Source organism: Polyodon spathula, chromosome 12 (assembly GCF_017654505.1).
Source record: "Polyodon spathula isolate WHYD16114869_AA chromosome 12, ASM1765450v1, whole genome shotgun sequence".
Taxonomy (NCBI): Eukaryota; Metazoa; Chordata; class Actinopteri; order Acipenseriformes; family Polyodontidae; genus Polyodon; species Polyodon spathula.
The window spans coordinates 19559049-19584804 of record NC_054545.1 but is presented as its reverse complement, the minus strand read 5'-3'; the positions used below and the strand labels follow the sequence as shown (position 1 = coordinate 19584804).

Here is a 25756-nt window from a genome sequence, read left to right as displayed (position 1 = left end):
GGTGGATCATTGAATACGACTTTAAATTAGTCTTCGTGGTTTTTTGACTCTTTAAAGGATCAACCATGCAATGTACTCTTTTTTTAGTTCTTGAGCCACTGTGGTCCAACACATTCTTTTAAGTTATTTTTGTAAGAGAGTAGACTCGTTTGTTCGTACGGTCCTCCTTAATACACAGCAGGGATATCGTATTACCCTGTCTCTGTCTCTCACTCTCTTTAATACACAGCATTGCTGTTGTATTACCCAGTCTTAGTCTCTTACTCTTTAATACACAGCAGGGATGTTGTATCACCCTGTCTCGGTCTCTCGCTCTCTTTGATCCCGACTAGAATCACTGCTCGCTCTGTACTGCAATCTGCAGCAGAAATTTGCTTTGTAGATTTCTTCAGTCAAGGACCAGCCCTTTGGGTTTTCATCACTCAGATGTAATGGTTAAACTTTTCTCCCCTGTTCTTGAGAAGGTTCCTTGTGTAGTGTTGACTTGCTGTTCTTGAGAAGGTTGCTTGTGTTCTTGTTGACTTGCTGATCTTGAGAAGGTTCCTTGTGTAATGTTGACTTGCTGTTCTTGAAAAGGTTCCTTGTGGTCGTGTTGACTTGCTGTTCTTGAGAAGATTGCTTGTGTAGTGTTGACTTCTTTTTGTGGTAAAGATAGTTTTTGTGGTTTTAGGGAACTTATCATGCAGTAGCAGCTTCTCCTAACGGAAAGACACTTGACACACTTTGACTGGTGGTCAGGTTGCCAGTCATTTCTCCTACAGAATCAATAGAGAAACACAGAAGAAATATACTTCAATACATTTGCTTTAGTTTTTGAGTTGAACTATGGCTCAGTGGTTTCAAACCAGTCACTGGGTTTGACACCTGTGTGGATTTCCACTCGGAGCCGGATGCTTCGGACTGGTTTCCATTACCTATTAGCATATGCATGGCAGTGATATACTGAATGGTAAGATATGGCACCTCTGTTGCAAACAGTTTCTCAATGGGGTGTTGTGGCAAGTGCCCCGCCCCTGTGCGTATTTTTGTGTTATGTTGCTTGTGGTGTGTTAATGTTGTTGTATAGGTATTGGTGCACAGGATATAAATGGGTCTATGTGGCATGAGTAATTTAAAATATATAGTTGTATTGAGGCACAGAGATTGCACAATCACTTCATATGCAGATAAAGTATGTAATAGTATGTGAGCATGGGGAGTGCAAAAATTAGTGTACTGGGATTCAAGTGAATAATTCACTAGTAATTGAATCCCAGCATAGCTGTATAAACAGTAGCACAATTCACTCATTTGGGGTTGTGTGTTCAGTGAGTGAAGAAACGGTGTGGAGAGGAGAAATAAAAAGTAAAATAACAACAATTTCTACGACGTGCTGGAAGCACCAGCACGGTACTTGTTTGTTTGTCTGTTTGTTTGACTGCTTTGATTGTTTTGCTTAAGCCTTTTATTTTACAATAAACTGATTCCAGCAAGAGCATTCACCGTTTCACTCGTAGTGCTGTGTGTGTTTCTACTGCGTCAGACGTCACCGCTCAGGCCAGCTTGCCACAGGTAATAAATTATATATATATATATATATATATATATATATATATATATATATATATATATATATATATATATATATATATATATATATATATATATATATATATATATATATATATATATATATATATATATATATATAATATAATATAATTTCTAATGACAAGCTATTTCACAGATTTATTTGTAACTACCTTCAACGTGAAGTCAACTTCCCATAAATTATTTTTAGGCCAGGGTCAAATTGAGGAAAAATCTTGTAAACCTTTCTTAGGGACCTTTCCCACAGTGTTTATATTGTATATATTGAAGTTAGTAAGAGCTCAATAAATCACCCTGTGTGATCAAAAAAGACCTTGCAGACAGAAAGGAAAGGGAAGACAGAAAATATTTAAGCATTTTTGACCATGACCCCAAGGGAAAAGTATTCACACAGGAGATGGAAACAACATTAAATACATTGTTTTCATAGAAAACGAATTTCAAATGTCATCTCATGATGTTAAAATATTGTGCATTATGTAAAATAAACAAGTCTACTGGAGTACCTCCCAGTTTGAGTACCACGTCTATGAATTATTATTAGAACACCTCTATGTTAAATATGACCTCCCTCAGTGATGTACATCTGTATCTGCAGAGAAAAAGCGTCATACTTCTCACACAGTCTCTGTGCACTCGCATAGACCCCTGATATACAGTGGCTCTCAAAAGTATTCACCCCCCTTGGACTTTTCCACATTTTATTGTGTTACAGCATGGAATCAAAGTGGATTTAATTGCCACTGATCAACACAAAAAAGTCCATAATGTCAAAGTGAAAAATAAAAACTACAAATTATTCTAAATTAATTATAAATACAAAACAGAAAATAATTGATTGCATAAGTATTCACCCCCCCTTGAGTCAATATTTGGTAGAGGCATCTTTGGCAGGAATTACATCCATGAAAAGTCTATTTGGATAAGTCTCTACCAGCTTTGCACATTTGTACACTGCAATTTTTGCCCATTCTTTGCAAAATTGGTCAAACTCCATCAAGTTGGATGGGGACCTTTGGTGAACAGCAATTTTCAAATCTTTCCACATATTCTCAATTGGATTGAGGTCCAGGCTTTGACTGGGCAACTCCAGGACATTGACCTTTTTGTTTTTAAGCCACTCCAGTGTGGCTTTGGCTATATGTTTCGGGTCATTGTCCCGCTGAAAGATGAATCTTCTCCCAAGTCCATTTTGCCCTCTATCTTCACAAGCTTTCCAGGCCCTGACGCAGAGAAGCATCCCCATAGCATGATGCTGCCACCACCATGCTTCACGGTAGGGATGGTGTTCTCAGGATGATATGCGGTGTTAGGCTTGCGCCAAACATAACGCTTAGTGTTGAGGCCAAAAAGCTCTATTTTAGTCTCATCAGACCATATAATCTTCTGGCAAAGTCTAGCCAAGATTTGATGTGAGTTTTTTTCAACAATGGCTTTCTTTTTGCCACTCTCCCATAAAGGCCAGTTTTGTGAAGCACCCGGGCTATTGCTATTTGAAGAACCTTATTCCAGATTTGCTTTGAATGTTCCTTCGTCTTCATGATGTAGTTTTTGTTAAGAAATGTACTAACCAACTGTGGGACCTCCCAGAGACAGGTGCATTTAACCTGAAATCATGTGAAACACCTTAATTGCACACAGGTGGACTCCGTTCAACTAATTATGTGACTTCTAAAGACAATTGGTTGCACTAGAGCTTATTTAGGCGTGTCATAGTAAAGGAGGTAAATACTTATGCAATCAATTATTTTCTGTTTTATATTTGTAATTAATTTAGTACAATTTGTAGATTTTATTTTTCACTTTGACATTATGGACTTTTTTGTGTTGATCAGTGGCAAAAACTCAGTCCAAGGGGGGGTGAATACTTTTGAGAGCCACTGTATCTGCTTCTATAGATAAAAGCAAAAGTTGGATGCTGAGAAGTGCAAAAGCAACCTGCCACTTGCAATTTGTCTTTGTCTCCGTTACGCAACAGGGACTGTTTTCCTGCTGCTCTGACAGAGTGCCAAGGGTGAGACTGATCAATGGCTTCTCAGCAACACTGGCATCATACCCAAACAGCCCCCCCATTGATGTGTGCCAGAGCTTTCCCACGCTCCGTAGTCTCCGCTGGCAGCAGAGTGGCTTAGGGTACTCTCTCTCTCATTACAAGACTAATGACTCAAAGCTTTAGCATTCTACATCCAAAACCCACGTTTTATATCCGTTTTCAGTCCAATTCAATTTAGAAACAATCAGATACTAGTTCCAAATGTGTACATTCAGAACCCCAATATATATATATATATATATATATATATATATATATATATATATATATATTGGTACCCACCCTGACATCTATTCCACATATATTCCATCCCTTCCCAGTACAAACACCATCACTGAAAACACCTACAAATCTGCACCGTGTGAAACCACTACAACGGTCCTATAAAACATTGTTAGAAGAGAATTTTACTCGGGAAGAGAATAAGGATTTCATTGCAGACAAATCTACAATAAAATCTAGTTAACAACAATACATAAATACCGCTATTTAAAAAAATAAAACAATGAAGCAAAACTTCCCAACACACAACAATATCTCACAGGCTAAAGCAAAGCTAAAAATAAGAACAGTACTGTGATGTTCGTTCCTCCGGTGAAAGATAGTGTGGAATATAATTGTGTCCATAAAACTTGTATTTTTCGAGTTCCATTACATATATGAGCCGTCGGTTATAGTTCAATGGCGCATCTCGCTGTGTAATACAATAACACGACAGAATCAACACATATCTAATTACTCAGTAAAGTTTCAAATATAATCATTATCACCGACAGAGGGCGTGTCTATTTCCATCTCCATGTTGTCTCGTACACATGATGAACCATCTTCTCTCATGGAAGTTAGGAATGAAAATTAACAAGTTAGGAACATTCTGTAATATGCCATTAAGATAGTAAAATAAGTTAGGAGCGCATTGTCTGTAATATCAAGTCTCCTAAACTTGTAGTTAGGACCTTCCGTCTCAAGATAAGATAAGAATGTCACTTAGGGTGCTTTTGTAGTCTTTTAACAAGCGCTTGTATACGCGTGTTGGTCAACAAGTAAGAAAAACAAACGGCTACAGTCACTATTTTAATAATGAACCAGAATGCCATTCAGTCAGTATACGATTGCAACATAATTATCAGCGATAAAATGATACAAACATTTGCAGCTTATGGATTTTCCAAACGTGTATTACCAGGTGGCTTGCATATAACTATTATTGTTATTATTTAGTCATTTAGCACATGCTTTTATCCAAAGCGACTTACAGTGACTTGGGGGTAAACTATGACACACAACTACTACTGCAGCTGCAGAGTCACTTACACTAGGACTGAAGAACGGATCACAAGGAGGTTAAGTGACTTGCTCAGGGTCAGACACAGTGAGTCAGTGGTTGAGCTCGGATTTAACCTGGAAACTCATGGTAACAAGCACCTTTCTTTAACCACTGGACCACCAAGCCACCAGTATCTAACTAGAGAACCACATACCCAGTTGGGATTAAACTTTTGTATGTCTTTCCAAAGGTCTTTCTGTGTGCCATTTTAGTGTTTTCACATATATTTGTTCAAAATGATTGAGCATATCATAACCTGGGGGTGCTTGCTACTGAAGATTAGGCCAGGCCAGGTTCATAACTTGTTACAGAACACAATAACTGTCTGGATTTTGCATCATTCCTCACCAAGCTTTTATCACACACTCTTTGGCCTCCTGTAGCCATTTCAGATTGTATTTGACTATATTCCAATAAACAGATTGTATATAAATATTCTGAACCTTTCAGGTATTGTGTCGTTATTACGCAATTATGAGGATGCTCTGAGTTGATAGGTGGAGAGGGACTTGATGCTCCCATCTGCCTTTATCAGGGACTCATTGTAGCAACCTTGTAAGTAAACAGAAAAATCTGCATCTTTTTCTTTTCTTTTTCAAGTGAGATTCTTTCCCAAGCATGGCCAGTTCCCCATAGTAATTAAACCCCCTACAGGGTGGTTTAACCCCCTCCTTTTCATTGAATTTTCAGGGACTGTGAAGCTACACATAAATGGAACCTTTGTGTCTCTTTGATTGTATTAAATTCCTACTTCACTCAGTGAACAATAACCTGAATAGCTGGTGCTGATGGCAGAGGAAAGCCTTGCCAGTGGAAGCCTAGGGTAGGAAAGGGAAGAGTCTAGGTGGCAGCGGTTGGCTCACTGGCAGGGAAGTCTGCAAGGACTGTGGTGAAAAGTCTGTCTGGTAAAAGACGCTACATGGCAGAATCATTGTGGATCTGAAAAGCAGTTTGGAGGACTGGATCCAGGGGTGTTGGTAAGTTGATTGGAATAGCTGGATGCTGGCTGAGATACCAACCTGAATTACACCTAGTGATGGATTGAGGAAGGTGTGTAGTAGAGAAATATTGTGACAGTTATTTGCAGGGGTGACACAAAGGACAAGTGCAGTAAAAGCAACAGAAAACGTTGCTGGAATGACTGGAAACACAGGTGTATTCAGAAGTATGTTAAGAATGAACCTGAAGCAACGTAAATCCCACAGGGTGCAGTGGAAAGTGCACCAGTGATCTCATGATGACTTAGGAATGCAAATAGAGATGTTTGACTGTCTCAACCTTGGGATCATTGAAACCTGAAAATACAGGGTGTCTGTGAGATACTTCATGAGAGTGCTGGGTTGATGCAAGCCTAGGCTGTTTCCTCTCTCAGTGGAAACCTGTCTGTATAAATGCAGGGTGTCTGTGAGCTGCGCAGTGAGAGTGCTGGGTGGATGCAAGCCTAGGCTGTTTCCTCTCTCAGTGGCTTCTGTGTAAGCTCAGTCATGTTGCCTTCAGACCACCTCGACCTGGAAGGGCCACTCTTCCTGGTTCAATTCCTGGCTGCATGACAGCAGCAGAAATGTATCTATTAACTTTATATGTTTAGTTTATGTTTACTATGTGTTAGTTTATTTGTTAGAATATTGAATATTTCAGTATATTTCACTTATATCAAAACAGGAATATTTTGATATAACAAAATAACGTACAAAATTGAGTTATTGTCCAGGATAGCATGGAATCGGGCCCTCTGCCCTTGCATCCAAACCTGACCTCACGTGACCTCTTTACCGTCTATTGGGCTGAGATGGGGTTAACTCCAGATTATAATGTAAAACGTTATAATTAAATATCAAACTAAATTCAAATTAAATTAAAAAAGCTGACTTTTGTTTTCTCAGCGCAAAGCAGCTGGCAAAGGGGACATCTTATGCCAACCGCCACCATAAACCAGATGGAAGAGACATACAGTGGGGACAGCTATTGGTACCATGAGGACACCCTCAACGCCACAGTGTCTAACTCCACCAGTGCCTTCCAGTCCCCCTTCTCCCCCCTGATGGATAATGCCATAAGCTGCATCACCATCATCATCCTCTTCATCACCATGGTCTCTTTGGGCTGCACCATGGAGATCTCCAAGATTAAAGTCCACATACTGAAGCCCAAGGGGGTGGCCATCGCTGTGGTGGCCCAGTATGGCATCATGCCGCTCACAGCCTTTGCACTGGCCAAAGCCTTCCAGCTCAGCTCCATTGAGTCCATTACAGTGCTTATCTGTGGCTGCTGCCCAGGAGGAAACCTGTCCAACATCTTTGCCCTGGCACTCAAGGGGGACATGAACCTCAGGTGAGGATTTCCCATTCAGAGTTGTATTGTATTTCATTTTGTAGGTGCATGTCACAAAGACGGCTGGAGTGGGGGACATCAGACCAGAAACAGGAACCAGGAAATAAACAAAAAGAGGTGGAGTTTGGCGAAGCTGAGCTAATGGTCTCGCTCAGCATTTAATAATGAACAGACAGACAGAAAATAAAAGTTTGCAAGACAAACAAAAACTCAGGACACGGCACATTCGCCAAATTAAAGAGACAAACAAAACGGCCTAACCCTAAACAAACACAGTGAGATGATATTTTTAACTATTATTACTATTGTTATTATTATTACTATTACCTCCGTCTCCAATCCCGTTCTCCACTCACCGAACACAGAACCCCGAGTGAGTGAAAACATGCCGCTTTTATGCAGCTGTACCGAGACTCGATTGCTAATCAATCATTCAATTGGAGTCACGGTACAACCGCATGTGAATTAATAAAGTGCAATTCCCTGTTCTCACATATTATTACATTTTGCTTGCACGTGAAGAGCTGTGCAATCCTCATGCCTAAATACAAATATACATTTTAAACACTCGTGTTACACAGACCCGTTTATATCCCATGTACCAATGACTATACACCAACATTAACACACAACATACAACACAAAATACACACAGGGGCGGGGCACTTTGCCACAGTGCCATCCCTACAAACATTTTCACCAGGGATATTCATATGGATGCTTCTATAGATTTTAGATATATCTAAGTAGAGGTTCTCAACATTTTTTTAATCAAGCCCCAATTTGGATGTTTTTATATTTGGATTACCCCCCCACCCCCCACCCCGCCACAATAGTGAGATATGTAAATCACATATCAGAAATCAGCCAATTCCAGTGATGCATCTGCCATTTCAGAAAGAAGACATCCACTTACTAGTAAAAATAACAGTTTATTGGTTGCGAAATATATGCCTGATGGCACATGAATCTACAGTTATGCCCAACATGAACATAATAACTGACAGAGACATAATACATTCACATTACAATTTGGCCCATGGCCTTATCCACTAGAGCTCGATAGCCGCCCCTATGCTGGCTGAGCTGAGATGAATGCAATACAGTGATTAAGAATGGCTCGGCCAGCGGGCAGGACAAGTGGCACTTGGGGCCACCTTCCCCCTAGACAAGACACGCTGCAGGGTGGAGGCAGGGAGGAGGACCAAACAAAGTAACGACAGGGGTTTGTGGGCAGAGAGACCTATTTAACTGGACAAACTGGTAACATATGAGATTGATGGGTGGAGTCTCCTTTCGGAAAGACAACAAGTTTCCAAATCTTATATACAGATGCCAATTCGTGCATAGAACACCACAGCAAAGTCCAATGTTAAAAAAAATAATAAAAACACATTTAAATCCCCTAGCTTTGCAAATATTGTGTTATGTTAATGAGAACCCCAATTTTGGAACAGTATTGGGAAGTGTAAAGCTTGTTATTTGTAACATTTGTTGGCATCTGTTTTTACTTCATGCACATAAACGTTAATCGCTTTTCACGTTAAACAAAGTTCACATGAAGCTGTTTTTCTGTAGGACTTCACGTATTATTATATTGTGTATGTTGATGAAAACCCCTGATTGCTCTTCAATAGTACTGGGCTTGCTGTTTGTAGGGTTTCTAGGGGTTTAGTTTGAATGTAAGCACATAATGCAGTGGGAAGCATTTATGGTGCTTATTTAACTGCACACCACAGAACACAACCACTTTCTTAAAAATGTGTTTCACAAAGATTTAACAACTCTAGCTCAAACAAGATTGTTGCCAAACATTCCTAGAAAAACATAACAAATTATTTCTCATATTTTAGGAATATTTATGCATTTGAATACTTTTAAAACTATCTAAAAAGAGTCAAAAGTGCCAACAATTCTTACCTGAGAATACACTGACTGGAAACAAAACAAACAATCATGGGATCAAGAGCTGAGTGTATATATATATATATATATATATATATATATATATATATATATATATATATATATATATATATATATATATATATATATATATATATATACTTGCAGGTTGCTGTTTCTTCAAGTTATGGAAGGCTAGGCTACCATAGTTATACAAAGCATGGCATGGGTCTAGGTTTGGTGAAATACAGTGTCATCTTTACTACACAAGCACAAACATAGCTGCCCTTTCAATGTATTTAGAATTTGTGTGCTCCATATATAAATCTTTAACACTAGGCAACAATAGTAGGCCATTAAAATAATTCTCAGCAATGCCCCTATGAAACTGCTTTTTTATGCACTGCAACTTATTGAAGCACAAGTATGTGTTGACAAATTGTTTGGTCGTTAGTTACTAGATTTTTTTCCATGTTGAATTTATGTACAAAATAATATTTATTTGTGTAGGTTATATTTGTGTTTTTGAATTTTAAAAGACATTTACTGATAGCATGTTGTTGTTTTTTTAAATAAATAACTACAATATTTTGAAAAATGCTTAGAACTTTAAAGCAATGTTTATTCGATGAATACAATAATTTAAATAATAACATAAACTAGTTTTGTGTTGTTTCTCTTGCTTTAAATGATTAGTTAACCATGTTTATGTATGTAGGATGCACCCCAGTCTAGTTTATATATGTAGGATGCACCCCAGTCTAGTTTATGTATGTAGGATGCACCCCAGTCTAGTTTATGTATGTGATATGCACCCCAGTCTACTTTATGTATGTGATATGCACCCCTGTCTAGTTTATGTATGTAGGATGCACCCCTGTCTAGTTTATGTATGTGGGATGCACCTGTCTAGTTTACATATGTGATATGCACCCCTGTCTAGTCTATGTATGTGATATGCACCCCTGTCTAGTTTATGTATGTAGGATGCACCCCTGTCTAGATAACCTTTACTTTCACTTGCAACAATATTTTTCAAATTAATGACTTCAATAATATGTATATAAAATCCAGCGCTACCTTGCCTCTGATGAAGGGTTCACTGTAATTGAGAGCATTATTCATTTCATGTACTGTTTGCATATACAAAACATTGTTGATACGAGTCAGGGTTACTGACTGTGCAATTGAATGAGAAAGTAAGTATGTAAGTAAATGTATTTATTTATATATACAACAGTATCTCAAATTGCTTTACAAGTCAATAAAAACAAAAATGACAATGCAATTAATTAAAACAATTAAAAACATGAGCATGACAAAGTTATAGTAAAATGATCAAAACCAAAAAAAAATCAATATTAGCAGAGAAATAAAAAAGGAAGAAAGAACACTTAACATTTTGTATAAAATGCTCATCTGGAGCATTGTATCTAAAAGCTCTTTCTCCTTTCCTGAGAGCATTGTAACTGGAAGCTCTTTCACCTTTCCTGGAGCATTGTAACTGAACTCTTTCTCCTTTCCTGGAGCATTGTAACTGAAAGCTTTCTCCTTTTCTTTTTGTCTTAATCTTTGGGAGGGACAGAAGAACAGAATCAGCCAACCTTAAAGCACATCTAGGATCACAACAGGACAAAAGCTCTTTAGATCAGGTGCTAGGCCATGAAGTGTCTTATCAGTCAAGAAACATACTGTATTAAGCTGTTTGGCTGCTACCTTCTACATGATCTTAGCTCTGAAAGGTGCATTAGAGATACAGTAGGTCTAAAATTGCTCAACACTGTAGAATCTAAGTGAGATTTTTCGGGTAACAGCTTCACCACAGCAGTTTTAAAAGCATTTGGTACTGTTCCAGTTGACAAGGATCTGTTAATAATTTCTAAAACAAAGTCACAGAGATCACAAAAAAGGCCTTTGAGGATTTTTGGATATAAAAAAAACAAGAGGAAGAGTTCATGTGCATCGCTGACTTATTCAGATCTTGTATTGCAATAAGGGAAAATGATTCAATGAAATAAGTCTGATCAGCACATTAAGATCAGAACCATCCTGAAAAATATGAACCCTAATATTAGTAATTTTACTTTCAAAATAATTAAGAAGTGCCTCAGAGTTAGTTGGTGTAGCTTCAATATGAGGGGGTGCAATAGAGGACGGGTCTCACAGTTAGCTGTTATAGCTTTGATATGAGGGTGTGTACTCCAGCCTGTGTTGTTTTCAGATATCAGAATGACTATACAATGTTATAGTCCTCCACCTGTATTCTAGTTTACAACCTTCCCTTATCTTTTGGTGTATGTCAGCAGTTACCCAAGGTGAGGTTCATTTAGAAGAAACTTTATTAGTTCTAACCGGGGACATTGTATCAAAAGACCACTGTAGCTATCAACTAACCTATCAAGTGAAAGACACGGAGCAGCAGTGAGCAGCGAAAGCATCATTATATCAGAGACCCTGGATGCAGTTGATTATATAATAATAATAATCTTTATTTTATAAAGCAACTTTCATGACAAGTCATTACAGAGTGGTGTACATGAGAACACAAATAAAAACAGACAATAAAAAATATCAAACATTAAATCTAAAAAAAAAGACTGTTTAAACAAATAAGTTTTAAGGTGAGATTTAAAAACACCCAGGGATTCAGAGTCCCTGGAAAGGGCATTCCATATCCTAGGCGCATAGGAAAAGAAGCCCGATCACCCACAGTTCATAATCTGGTCATGGGGACACATAAGAGTCCAACATCAGTGGACCGCAAATTGCATCTAGGGGTACAAATAGGCAAAAGGACTGTTATGTAATGGGGAGACACACCCTTCAAATAAAAGTCAATAGCAAGATTTTAAAATCAATGTAAAATTTAACAGGAAGCCAATGTAAGGATTCCAGAACAAGGGTAATATAACCACCAGATCGAGACCTAGTTACAACCCTGGCAGCTGAGTTTTGAACATACTGAAATTTATTCTTGGAGACCCCAGCAAGCAGGGCATTACATTACTCAAGTCTGGACGAGACAAATGCATGGACCAGTTTCTCCACAGCAGGCATACAGAGAACAGTGTGTGGCCAGGCAATATTCCTAAAATTGAAAAAGGACATCATGGTGATATTCTGTCCACGAGGTTTAAAAGTTAAGCTAGGGTCAAAAATGACCTTCAAATTTTTCATTTTAGAGCCAAACTCAGTTTATACATCATTGATGGCCATGCTTAAACTGTTAGATTTACACAGTGCGGAGAGCCTAGTAACATGACCTCACTCTTATCAGTTTAATTGCAAAAAATGTTGTTGCATCCAAAGTTTAATATATATATATATATATATATATATATATATATATATATATATATATATATATATATATATATATATATATATATATATATATATATATTAGTAATACAGAAACAGCTTCAATGTCAGGTTTAGTTTGCAAGTAAACATGAGTGTCCAAGTGTGAATTTGACCAAGTGGGAAAATATACATAACTAAATAAGAGGCCTCAATACGGAGCCCTGGGGAACCCCTGAGGAAACCGCCCCAGTAACAGACCTAAACACACCCAGAGAAATAAGAGCTGAACAAACTAATGACAGTGCTAGAAATGCTGAGTGTAATCAAGAAAATCTAAAAGCCATGATTGTGTGCATGTCCTGTAACATGCTGAGTGTAATCAAGAGAATCTAAAAGCCATGATTGTGTGCATGTCCTGTAACATGCTGGGTGTAATCAAGAGAATCTAAAAGCCTCAGAAATTACATAGCTTTAGGATCAGGTTCAACATCTACATGTATATTAATCTATTAAGCAAAAGGTCCCTGCTATGTTTAGCAAAAAGCATTGACAGGAAATTGGCAATTTCTCTCAGAAAAAGATTCATTAAATTGAGGCAGAAGGTATGACTACAATAAGAACAGGTAATTGCATATTTAACATAAGGATCAACAATTCAAATGAAGCATAACATTGATTATTTTCTTGTTTAATAATGTGATTATCATCACTATCATCAGCACTGAGCCATGTTTCAGTTAAACATAACATGTCAAGTAATCCCCAGAGGTATAATGAGCTCTAATGAGCTTGAACAACACTGGGAAGTTTTGTTTTTTCACAAGAAATACTTCATCTGGTTGTTAAGCATCCTGCATTTTTAAAGCACATTCATGTCAAATAATGGCAGTACTGTCATGGCACAGTCATATTATCATGGCACATTAAATAGCCCAATACTGCCTGTATGGTAATATTTTGGTATCGTGGGTACCGGTATATTGTATTTTAATTATGGCATAGCTATACTTATAGTGGCTTTTAGTACCAATTAACAAAACAAACACTTGCTGTGATTTAGATAACTGATGGTTTTTGTACTTTATGCAGCATTAGCATTAAATAATTGTACTTGTCCTTGTCTTTGTTTGGGATTAAGCCATGACTGTTCAGTGGCTACCAAGGCAACCAGGCAGGTCTCCACAGAATGGTAGCTTGGAAGATAACAAAATACATGTACTTCATGTTTTGCCAGTCACAGAGTTGGTGTTTTGTAGGACATGCATCTACTAGATTGAGGGCACCTGTGCTGCAAGGATTCAAGAATCTGCTAGATTGAGGGCACCTGTGCTACAAGGATTCTAGAATCTACTAGATTGAGGGCACCTGTGCTGCAAGGATTCTAGAATCTGCTAGATTGAGGGCACCTGTGCTGCAAGGATTCCAGAATCTGCTAGATTGAGGGCACCTGTGCTGCAAGGATTCCAGAATCTGCTAGACTGAAAGCACCTGTGCTGCAAGGATTCCAGAATCTGCTAGATTGAGGGCGCCTGTGCTGCAAGGATTCCAGAATCTGATAGATTGAGGGCACCTGTCCTGCAAGGATTACAGACAGCCGGGGCCTCAGGAACATTTACCTGGAAAACAAAGATCTGTGGGCCTGTTAACAGTCAAATGCGAGAATCTCTTTAACTAGGCACATGGAATAGCATTATGGAGCACTGTTACTGGCCAGGGTACATGTTGTAAACTAAGAAGATATATAACAGTGTCAATGATCCAGCCTTGAAGCACTTAATAACATATGCATACTCTCATGGCCTTGGACATCAGGGGTTGAATATCCATTTATGACCTTTGCATTATGCACACTAGTGACGATAGTACAGCTAATCTGCAGGTGATAGGTTTTACAACATGAACATTTCTTGCACACAGTTATTATTTACATAATACTGCAGGTCGGGTCTTTACGTTTTGGGGGTTGTAATCACTTATTTAAGCATTAACTACAGGGTGCAGAGTGTACAAGCAGAAAACAGTCCACATAGGAATAAAATATGAGACAAAGTCCAGGATGTTATACTAGTGAAGGAGATGTATCTCCAAATTAACTCAATGCTTCCTCTAGTTAAAGCTATTATATGACAAGTGCTTTCTTGTTTTAGGGTTCTTAGTTCTGCTTGACTCTCAGAGTTTGGGCTCGACGCCAGACTGCTGTCACTGCGCTATCGGCAGACTCTTCAAGACATTTATTTATCCAGCCTGTCATGTCTTTGTATTGGGGCTGTGCAGATATTCAGCATTTCGGAGCAATTCCCTTTAAGATGTTTTAATGAAACTAACATAGTTGGGATAGCTCGCTATACTTAGTAACGTTAGCTGTTGGATAATATTAACGTTTGTCAGTAACGGCTGCAATATATATATATATATATATATATATATATATATATTATATATATATATATATATATATATATATATATATATATATATATATATATGGTGTAATAATATTACAGTTGCTTTCAGCAAAAAAGAAACAAGTTCGTCCGTTACCTTTTCTCTGTTATACACCTACATTGATGGTCTTTCCTTTTTTAACCCCGACGCGCCGAACTGCTCTAATGTTGGTGCCTCAACACCGACAGCGCAATCTCTTCCGAGATGTCTTACGACAATAATAAGCCGTGAGGCAATCAAATCAGTTTTTCTGAGCCTTGTATTTGAATAAGGCTAGGCACTACGAACCAAAAATGTATATCCCTACCAAATTTTAATGATAGCCTTCAAAAATTTCATACAGAAAATGCACCTACCATTGCTCATTTTGAAGTTTATACAGGACAACATCGAGAGGAGTTTTATACTTGACTGTACTTACCACTTTTATTTATTTATTTATTTATTTATTTATTTGCTTGTTTGTTTACAGTAGTGGCCACATTGATTGAATCGTTGTTTTTTATGTTTACTGTTTTATTTAGTTTTGTTTTTGTTATTGTTGATTTGCTATTTGGTTTTATTGAATTCTATAGTTTGTATGATTTTCTCTTTATACTGCAAAATTAATGGAAGTCAGGAAAACTACAGTACATTATGTTTATATGCCAAAAATGAAGTATATTTATAGTACAAACATTTTAAAAACCTGTTTGACACAGTTAATAAATTACCAGACGTATAGTTAAAAAGTAAACGACAGTCACAAAAACGGTTTCCTAGAACAAGACGAGAAAGAAATATAACGAGTAATAAAACGCGCTATTTTTATTTTTTATTTTTTATCAAGTAATAAGGACATTATATTACTTTTTTTCTGAAGAAATGGATAACGAGTAATAGGTTACTGTTCACCTGCCTTTACAACTGAGTACCAATCAATGGCAATCAAAGCGTAGCATTGTCCCTGGTAGTCCCGGTGTTATGCCAAAAAGTGTCATCGTCAGAAAAGTGTCCTTTCTGTCGTTTGTGCGCATGTGAATTCATCTATGCATGCTTACTGTAAAGTTGTCATTTTCATTGCCAAATAGTGTCAGTCTAAAAATTAAAGAACCTGTTGCATTAGAAAATGTTTTTAATTTTTTTATCTGAGGGTAAATTCCCTTGAAGTATACGGCGGTACTCGAAAAACTTCACTTTAGAACGTAAACTTAAACTTAAAATTAAAACATCTTTACGTAACTGAGTAAAGTTTGGAAATCTGCCGCGAAACTGAGTAACTTAGAGATGTTTGGAAATCTGCCGTCAACTTACCTTTAGGGATGTTTTACTTAATTCAGCTGTGTGTGTGTATTTTGACATTTTAAGACTGCATGGTCATGTTTTAAATAAGTAAAGCAGAACTTATTGTAACCTGTCATACTTAATGAGTTACATGTTGTGCTACAGACGTCTTCCAACTCGCATTAATTTTCTTATTAATTAAAGATGCAACCAAACGGAAAGCAGGTTTATGGCGTACAATAGTGTCACGCCAAATAGTGTATCCGTTTAAATAACGAAAGACACTATTTGGCATCTCTAGGTAACCAATAGTGTCACTGCCAAATAGTGTCTCCATTTAAATAACGATGTGACACTATTGGGCACCTATACATGCCAAATTATGCCAGATGACACTTTTAGGCATAACACCGGCTCAAAGACCAACATGCGACTCAGTCAGTCCGCAGAGCAAGTCACACCCATCTTTAATATTACTCTGTGCTCCTCCCCCTGTAGTATCGTCATGACGACTTGCTCCACGGTGCTGGCTCTGGGCATGATGCCGCTGCTGCTCTACCTGTACTGTCAGGGCCTGGCCAACGTGGAGAACGCAGTTCCTTACGGCGGGATCACCATCGCTCTCGCCATGACGCTGGTACCCTGCGCCATCGGGGTCTTCCTCAATGCCAGGGCGCCGCAATACTCCAAGATCATCATCCGGGTAGGAGATGGCAGAGGAATGTGCCAGTGATACAGGAGCAATCTATGTTCCTGGTCACTCCCAGTGTGGAGTGGAGCACTGGATGATACTGTTTATTCACTACATCTGATTTCGGGTTCCTTTTCATTCCTGTTGAAATTATGTATGTTTTCAAAGCTTTGGGTTAAATGCATTGTACCAGTGTGTCCCCTTTCAATTTCTATACTATGAAACAGTATAGCTCTTTCAGTGCCCTTGGTGCCAGGATGATGCGTTTCACTATAGATTTATTCAAGTTTATTTAAGAGTTGAAACCATTAGGTAAACTGTGAGAGTTTTCAACATTAATAAAAACCTATGCATTTTTGTTCCAGTAAGTCACATACAACAGTTTGAGGTCAATCAGCAAAATATGTAAATAAGATCTATCAAATGTGTGTACCAGGGATATGAAAATCAAGACCCAAGGCACGTTTCATATGTAAAAAAGAAAACAAAAATGTATTTACTGTTGACTATCGAGTAATTTATGTCAGACGATTGTTTTTTACAAATAAAACAATTCAGAATGTCTGGAATCTTAAGGAGTCATTTCAACAGACTGACTGATTTATAAATCTGAGTGAATCTTGAGACAAATCTGAAAAGGGGCTAGTTTAAGATGGTAATGTAGCAGAGCTTTAAAAATGCTGGCTTAGCATTAGCATTCCTTCAAGTAAATGCTTTGCAATAAATGTGATACATATAAGAGCATAAGAAAGTATTACTCTTGGTCAAGTGCCAGTGATTGAGCATCAGAAACATGGGTAGGTAACCCATTCCATCCCCTCACCACTCTCTGTGTACAGACGTCTCTTCTTCCCTCTGTCCTTAGTATATCTCCAGATCATTTCCAGCTTCTTCCTGTGGTCCTGGTTTCTGAAGGACAATGAACATTGAAGGGTTCCCATCCAGATCATGTAAACAGTTGCTTTGTAAGTGTGTAAGTAAGCAGCCCATCTGTCCTTCTGTTCCAGGCTGGAATGAGCATTCTGCTGCTGGCCTCAGTGGCGATAGCCGTCCTCTCAGGCATGGTGATTGGAAGCACGATCTGGAGTGTCCTGTCTCCCACTCTGATCGGCACAGCCGCTTTCATGCCGCTCGCCGGGTACCTGTTCGGCTACATTCTCTCCAGCCTCTTCCGTCTCAATGAGAAGTAAGTAAGCCATAATTCATGAATACATGTGCAGAAGTACTGCACACTGCCCCGTGTCCCTGTGAGGAAAGTCAATGTAACAACTCTGAATACAGTCATAGAAGTACTGCACACTGCCCCCTGTCTCCCTGTGAAGAAAGTCAATGTAACAGCTCTGAATACAGTCACAGAAGTACTGCACACTGCCCAAGCATTAAGGCATGAAAAGCCATGAAAGCTGCATTATCTGTTTACAATTGTATTTCTCATTTAATGCAAGTTTTTTAATTTAGTTCTTAGACTGCTTGCACATACCCACACATTACATCACCTTTCAGTCAATCAAAAAAATATATAAGTTGGCCTTTGACTTTCCTTCTTTTCATTCAATCAACTCACACCCCCACACTACTCGCAATCACCACCTTTCTTCAGTTCCCCATATTCAACCACAGGAGGTCTATCGACTCATGTACACAGCCACGCAATAGAGCCTCAAGCCAAGTGATGCCAAACATTTCTTCTTGTCTAAACTATTGAATATTTTGGGTCATCATACAAAATCTGAACCCTAATGTCTATCCCTTTGTCCCACGACAATAACTACATGGATTTTTCTTTTCTTTCCTAATAGCTACAGCAAATCTGCACCGCCTTTTGCAGTGAACCTACAGCATAGGCACAAATTATGGCAACAACAAATGATTTACAGCAAGACTAGAGTTTGGGATTGCATTGCCCATTTTTCCTCACTCAGACCCCTTACTTACTCAGTACGCTGGTATCTCTGAATAGAAAAGCGTCTCCTCTTTAAAGATATGATCAATATTTGAATGAGCAAGACATCTCACAAGTAGAATGGTCCTCTGAAATGTTCTCCTTTCTCTAGGAAAGCAGTACAGCTGAGGATGAGGAGTTTGTGTCAGATAACTTCACTCAGACTACTTGCTCGCTAAATATTTTGGTATCCCTCAATAGAAAATACTCTTCTCTTTAAAAATATGCAAGAGATTTTAATGAACATTCTCTCCCACAGGTGCTGTGGTCCCCAGATATAATCCACTTGCTACCAATGCAGAATGACTAGGTGTGACATTTTCTCTTTATGTTACCCTCAGAATAGATTTCTGGCTCAGGACTGCCAGGGACACACTACACTGAATACTGTACCAGTCTTGGCAGTCTCTTTTTGGGTAAAATAGAGAACAAATGCTCAGTCATCCAGCATTGTTAGTAAATAAATCATATTTAGGGTACCACTGAACTTGTGTGATGGATTGCTAAATAAAATCAATAGCATATTTTTAAAGAGGAGGCAATTATACTATTCAGGGATACTAGGGTATTTAGTGAGAAGTAATCTGAGTGAAGTTGTCCAGCAACAAACTCCGCATCCCCAGGTATACTGCTTTCAAGAAAAAGGAGAACATTTTGGGGTAACATTCTACCTGCGAGATGTTTTACTCATTAAAATATTGAGCATATTTTTAGAGTGTTGTAGAGATTATCAGGCCTATCCTCTGTGTGTGCATTGCTTGTGTGGGTTGTCCTGTAGATTATGAGGACTCTCCCGTGTGTGCATTGCTTGTGTGGGTTGTCCTGTAGATTATGAGGACTCTCCCGTTTGTGCATTGCTTGTGTGGGCTGTCCTGCAGATTATCAGGACTATCCTGTGTGCACTGCTTGTGTGGGCTGTCCTATAGATTATGATGACTCTCCCGTGTGTGCACTGCTTGTGTGGGTTGTCCTGTAGATTGAGGACTCTCCCCCATTTGCAGCAAAGCCTCCGATTCCTACTGTTCTGGTGTTTCATGTTCAGGTGCAAAAGGACGGTCTCCATGGAGACAGGCTGCCAAAATATCCAGCTGTGCTCTACTATTCTGAAAGTGGCTTTCCCAGCTGAGGTCATCGGACCCCTGTACCTGTTCCCTCTCATCTACATCCTGTTCCAGGCTGGAGAGGCCCTGCTTTTCATCATTCTCTTCAGATGTTACGAAAGGATGAGGCCACAAGCAGACGGCAAGTATTCTGTCATTTCTCGTAAGGAGAGCCATAAACAACCCGCCCTACCGGGGGCTCCAGGGTTATTCAGCCTTATCCTCATTCGTGGAGTAACTACAATTCATGGTGTCTCCTCTATATAGATCCATTAGGTATTGTCATGGCGTAACTACAATTCATTGTGTCAACTCTATATAGATGCACTAGGTATTGAGGAAAACTACTGTCAGTCTTTGGCTTCATGTAATCTAATCCCCTATGGGACACTACATCCCCTCAGAGGCTATAGTTCCATAATACACCTCAATTCCAGTCCATATTCGTATATTGTTAAAATTTTAATGCCCTTCACTTCTGACACCAAGAAAGATGAGCAGTATGTTAATACCCCTAACAAAAATAAAAAAACAATAAATGTAGGAAATCAGATTTAAAAACTGCAAGCTTCCACCCTGATGTATTGTTTGTTTTCTTTTCTCACCCAGATTCTGCTAAGATTGTGTATGTAGCTGTGGACAGTAAAGTGGACGAAGTGAAGCTGCCGTAGACCCGTGCTACACCGATAAGTGTCCGACGCCTGCATGCCTCTGCCCTTTTCAACTGGAAACGCTGCTATTAATGATAAGAACCATGAGGGGAGGAAGTGTGCTTCAATCAGACAAGTCCTCCTCTTCACTGTATCAAGAGTGATAGTCTGTTGAACATAACTTGACAGAGGTGTTCAATTCACCGAGCTTGGGGTATGTTCATTTCAATGCAGCCAGAGCAGTATATCATTTAAAGAAACCTTTCAAAAAATGGGACTGATTTGTCACTAGCTGGGTTTTTTTGTTGGTGTATAATGTCTCAGGTAATCTTGCTACTGAACTGTCACACAACCAGTGCTAGTATGAACTGCAGATGTATTTCCTGACTGGAAGATAGACAGGGGTGAGGTAAAAAATGAAGGAATCATTTATTGCACTAAAGAATGGAACTTACAGTATCACAACTATTTGGCAATAAAGGACAAGAGATGTAGATGGTAAAAATGTGCATTCAAACTTAATATCTGATGTTTAGAATGTTTAGATGCAGACTGTGTTTTTAACTAATGCCAAATACATCACTAACACTTTCTTTATTATTGTTATATTATCAATACTTTAAATAAAGGACAATACTAAAATCACAACTGTAACTGAAATGAAAGGAGTTGAAATTAAAAAGGTACCCATGGCCCAACACACATCCTAAATGCACTGCCTGGCAACTTTATTTGGACCTGTACATAACTGAGTTAGGCCACCATTTGACTCATCGCAGCAGACTCCACAAGGTGCTGGAATCAATTCCATCATTAACACTTCACACAAATGGAGCAGAGTTGGAAGCAAAGGATTGTGACAAATATTCGTTCAAATTCACCCCAAGAATGCTTAATTGGATTGAGACCCAGGGATTGCAGTGGCCACGGAAGTTGCCTGAAGTATTTATCATGCACCTAAAACAATTCATACACAATTTTGCATCTGAGAAGGCCACTGCATTATCAGCTTGAACATAGCCATCAGGGTATAAGTATCAGTGCAGCATTGTTGGCTGGATTGTATCTACGACGATGCTTAACTGGGGTATACCAGGAGAACATGCCCCTCACCTGGACAATGCCATATCCAGTTACAGCTCCCAATACCATGGCTAAGATGTGTATGTATAATACAGCCTATAAACAAGCTAGCGTTTAGAAGAGTAAACCCACATTTAAATGCTCAAAAAAATTCAAGATTCGATACAAGGATTTCTTTCTCAAAATTGTCACATTGCACCCCGTAAAAATAACATCCAGCAAAAACCATAACCAAGGTATTGTTTGGGATAACCGATGTTTTCTGCCATTATGTGCAGTTATTGGAAAAGTGAAAATATCAGCCTGTTAAAGCAGCTTTTTGTTCCAAATTTCATGGAGTAGTAAAGACACTAAAGCATTGGTCTTCAAAGCTGACACACCAATATGTAAAACATGAAAAGGGGAGTTTAAATTATTACAATCTTCTAATGAACCCTGGAGTGTCTGCTTGGTGGCATTTGTAAATATGTATTTGAGTATCATTTTATTTTACATTTTGGAATAAACTATTCGTAGCAAGAGTGAGGATGATTCCCCCTTAAAAGATGATAGCCCGGTCTCCTCCAAATCTTACTGGATTAGCCCACATCAAAAGCACCTGGAAACAAAAAGTGCAAGCCAGAGCAGAAAAATAATTTTAAAAAGTTTTAAACTTTGGCTTGTGCAACATATTTATAAGCAAACAAACTAAACATACATCGTTCTAGCTCAAGTTGACCCTCCTTGTGTGGGTGATGTAGAAAACATGGTGGCAATGCCTACATGGTGAGAATGTTTCTATAGGGTGTGGAAAAGCCAGATTTCTGGTCTTCACCCCCACCCCATGTAGGGAATGACCAGGACAAAACATGTAAAAGCTTGTCATAAGCAGTCAATCACCCCTCCTTGGTCGACTTGAGCTGGAATCAGCCTAAATGTATTCAGCAGTGTGTCAGTACTAAACCATTGTTGAGTAACAAGTACTCTGGCAGTGATTGCAGCATCTTTTACCAGAACTCTTTAGGTTTGGGACAGCAGTTCAAGGTTGCAAACATGCAAGAACTTAACAAATGCCAGACATTTAAATGCATTTGTTGGTTATTTTCCATGATTATCTGCGAGATGCAAAATACACAAGAGAAGTTTTAATCTAAAAACTTGACTAGTGAAAAGCAGTTAACCAAAGTGGGTGAAACTGTGAACGTAGTCTAGCTTTCTGGAGCCAAACACTCTAGGAAGTCAACAAAGCTTCAATTCACGACACTGTAATTAGTAAAGCTTTATGTATTTATTTGAAAGTGGTGCACACAAATAATTTACAATGCTGATCTGAACATTTCTCCCAAAGATCCCGCTGAAATCTATTTTTATCTTTATTAAAATACACACCAATACTAAACTGTGTGGACTCTGAACCAATCCTTTAATACAAAAATTAAAAGGTATTTTATACCAGGGGTGTCCAATCCTCATCCTGGATGGCCAGTGTCCCTTCTGGTTTTTGGGACAACTGTCCTAAATTACTTAATTGGACCGACTATTGTTCCAAGTAAGCAATTTAGGGCACAGTGTAAACAAAAACCAGGAGGGGCACCGGCCCACCAGGACCAGAATTGGGAACCCCTGTTTTATACCTCTTCCAAGGTGAATTTTTTTTTTTTTTTTTAAATGCACCCACCAATGCAGAACAAAAAATAAATAAAAATTGGGAGAGTCCTATATGCACAAGGTTACATTTTCAGGTCAAAATACAAATGTTACCACTATTTCACAGGATTTCATAAATCATTTAAACAAACATTGGACAAAGATGTGTTCAGTAAATCTGTACACCTTGTGATTCTTTTAAAAAAAAAAAAAAAAAAAAAAGCTAGCCATCACTACAGACTTTCAGTGATTTATTTTGTACCACCCCCCCTCCCCCCCCCCAAAAAAAATTTCATCTTCACAAAACTCAGTGTAGAGATGCCTGCTTATAGAAACAAGACAGGAGCAGCTGCACTGTCCTCAATTGCCGCTTTTAACTTAGATAGTTGGACTAGCACCCCTTAGCTCATGACAGTCCAATATCCACAACCTTTTGCTGGGTCAACATTGATACGCACACTGAAGAGGTAGTGCACGTACACACACACGGTTGGGGGTCTCAGTGCCTGCTTTCTGCTGACGGCGAGCGCGTTATAGACCTGGAGCGGCGGCGCTCAGGGGAGTGTGGGGAGCCAGAGTGGGCTCGGGAGCTACGTTTCACCTCCTTGTCCCGGGCGGGGGAGCGGCTGGCAGAGCGGGAGCGACTGCGGGACCGTGAACGGCTGTAAGACTTGCGGCTACGGCTCCTGGAGCGGCTCCTGGAACGAGAGCGGGAACGGGAGCGCGAGGAGCTGCGGGAACGAGATCGACTCCTTGACCTGGACGAGACAGAGAGACAAAGAGACAGACAGACGTGATCACTAGGCAATGCAGAGAATGACAGTAAAATAGCAATTGAGGTGACATTGGGTGACAGTTTACAGAGCTTATGGAATAAAAGTTAGAGCATTAAAAGGCCTTTATTATTTTGCCAATTATGGGATCAGGCACCACTGAAAATATGATTCATCCAAATAGATTAATAGACTAAACAGACTCAGATTTCAGAAAAACATGCTTAAAACTTATGCCATAAATTAGTTTTAGGTTTGAAATCAGGAAATGTAATGGTAAACACCTAATTTAACTCCCACATTTGTATGCTGGAAAATGTACTAAATCAGTGCAGGGACCAACACAGGATTTTCATGTTAAGATATTCGCTTAATTTAAGTATTTGTTCGTTTTTTAAAAATAATAAAAGCCATTATATTGCTCTGAACGCAGGCAGAGACATAATAGCAGCAAGGCCAGGAGGCATGGCTGTAGCCCTGTGTGTGTGTGTGTGTGTGTGTGTGTGTGTGTGTGCCTTTAGCAAGACCTTACAATACAGAATACGCTAAAATAGTAAAATATCCCAAGTGTAAAGAACAAATTGTGTACGACTTCCTTTACCCCACTGAATTAACTACAAAACAAAGGATGCCAAATAACAGTTCAAGTTAAATGTTTTGTTTATTCCCGAAATAGTACATGACATTGACACCACATTTATTTATTTACTTGTCATTTCTTCACAGTAAACAGTGGCCATACACGTTTTCATAGAAGTAACAATCTGAGGTTTACTTGTGCCTTTTTGTAGCTGAACAAGCAAACGAAAACTGAAATTTAACTTAAACCCTTTGCGGTCCTATGTTGGACCAGGTCCGACATCGCGAAAATCCCTTTCCGTTCCATTGTCGGACATAATCTAACAAAGCATGTGTTGCGTTTAAGCTGGAAAAAGCCGAGGCAAGGCGTTCCCTAATCGTCTCTGATCGAAAAGAAGGCGGAGACAGCCGAATAGTCCATACAGGCTAAGCAAAGCCGAATTGAACAGACCGAGACGCACAGAGATGGCAGAGAAAGTCAAGGCAGCCTGAAGAACTTGCACAGATGATGGATGAGGCAGAAAGTACAGACGAAAGCAGTTTGGATGATGATTTTGATCAATCTAGTGACGAGGAAGTAAATATTTCTCTTACTGAGGACTCTGAGGAAAGTGACCATGAACCAGACCCGCATCGGTAAGTGAAGATGCTTTCACGTAACTTACATTTACTGTGGTAAATAGGGGATATCAAGGGAGTACTTTGAGAACTGCACTGGAGTTTTTTCAACTTTTTTTCATGAACGCTTAGTTTACTGAAATTGTAAATGAAACCAATAGATATGCAAGTGTAAAACTAACAGGACCGCTGCATCATAATTCTATTTGGAACTCCTGGAAACCTGTTACGTTACCAGACTGCATTCTGTCGGCCCATTCTTCTGAGAAATATTCTTTTATGTCCTTTTTACAAAGACGTATTCAAGAGATCACGTTTCTTGCAGATCTTTTGGATACTACACCTTTGCCCTCCCCCCGCCTCAGGCTGCTTTTGTTAAGAGGACAAAAGGTCAGGAATGTGGTCAGCTACATACACAAAATGCCGTGAGCTATTTATCCCAGGTAGAGATATTTGCATTGATGAGAGCACCATTGG

The 25756-nt window shown here is 38.9% G+C and overlaps 2 protein-coding genes across 2 annotated transcripts in view; one reads left to right on the top strand and one right to left on the bottom strand.

The window, feature by feature from the left end:
- The first annotated feature begins 5750 nt into the window (after positions 1-5750).
- On the top strand, positions 5751-23343 carry slc10a1 (solute carrier family 10 member 1). Its single transcript, XM_041266661.1, has 6 exons — positions 5751-5947; positions 6854-7301; positions 16716-16920; positions 17916-18094; positions 19893-20092; positions 20560-23343. Exons 2-6 carry the CDS (start codon positions 6883-6885, stop codon positions 20619-20621), a joined length of 1065 nt encoding a protein of 354 aa, XP_041122595.1. The 5' UTR covers positions 5751-5947; positions 6854-6882; the 3' UTR covers positions 20622-23343.
- Positions 22929-25756, bottom strand: part of srsf5b (serine and arginine rich splicing factor 5b) — a 15116-nt gene continuing 12288 nt past the window's right edge. The window contains exon 8 of the mRNA XM_041266662.1: positions 22929-24067. Coding sequence (XP_041122596.1) covers positions 23809-24067 — 259 coding nt within the window. The 3' untranslated portion in view covers positions 22929-23808. The remainder of the gene's footprint in view (positions 24068-25756) is intronic.

What these genes read in the sequence shown, in the direction of transcription:
- slc10a1 (XM_041266661.1), top strand. Translation starts at nt 6,883, where the DNA reads ATGCCAACCGCCACCATAAACCAGATGGAAGAGACATACAGTGGGGAC. An exon ending in ACTCCAAGATCATCATCCGG is followed by an intron (nt 16,921 to 17,915) that starts GTAGGAGATGGC and finishes CTTCTGTTCCAG; the next exon opens with GCTGGAATGAGCATTCTGCT. An exon ending in GATGAGGCCACAAGCAGACG is followed by an intron (nt 20,093 to 20,559) that starts GCAAGTATTCTG and finishes TTTCTCACCCAG; the next exon opens with ATTCTGCTAAGATTGTGTAT.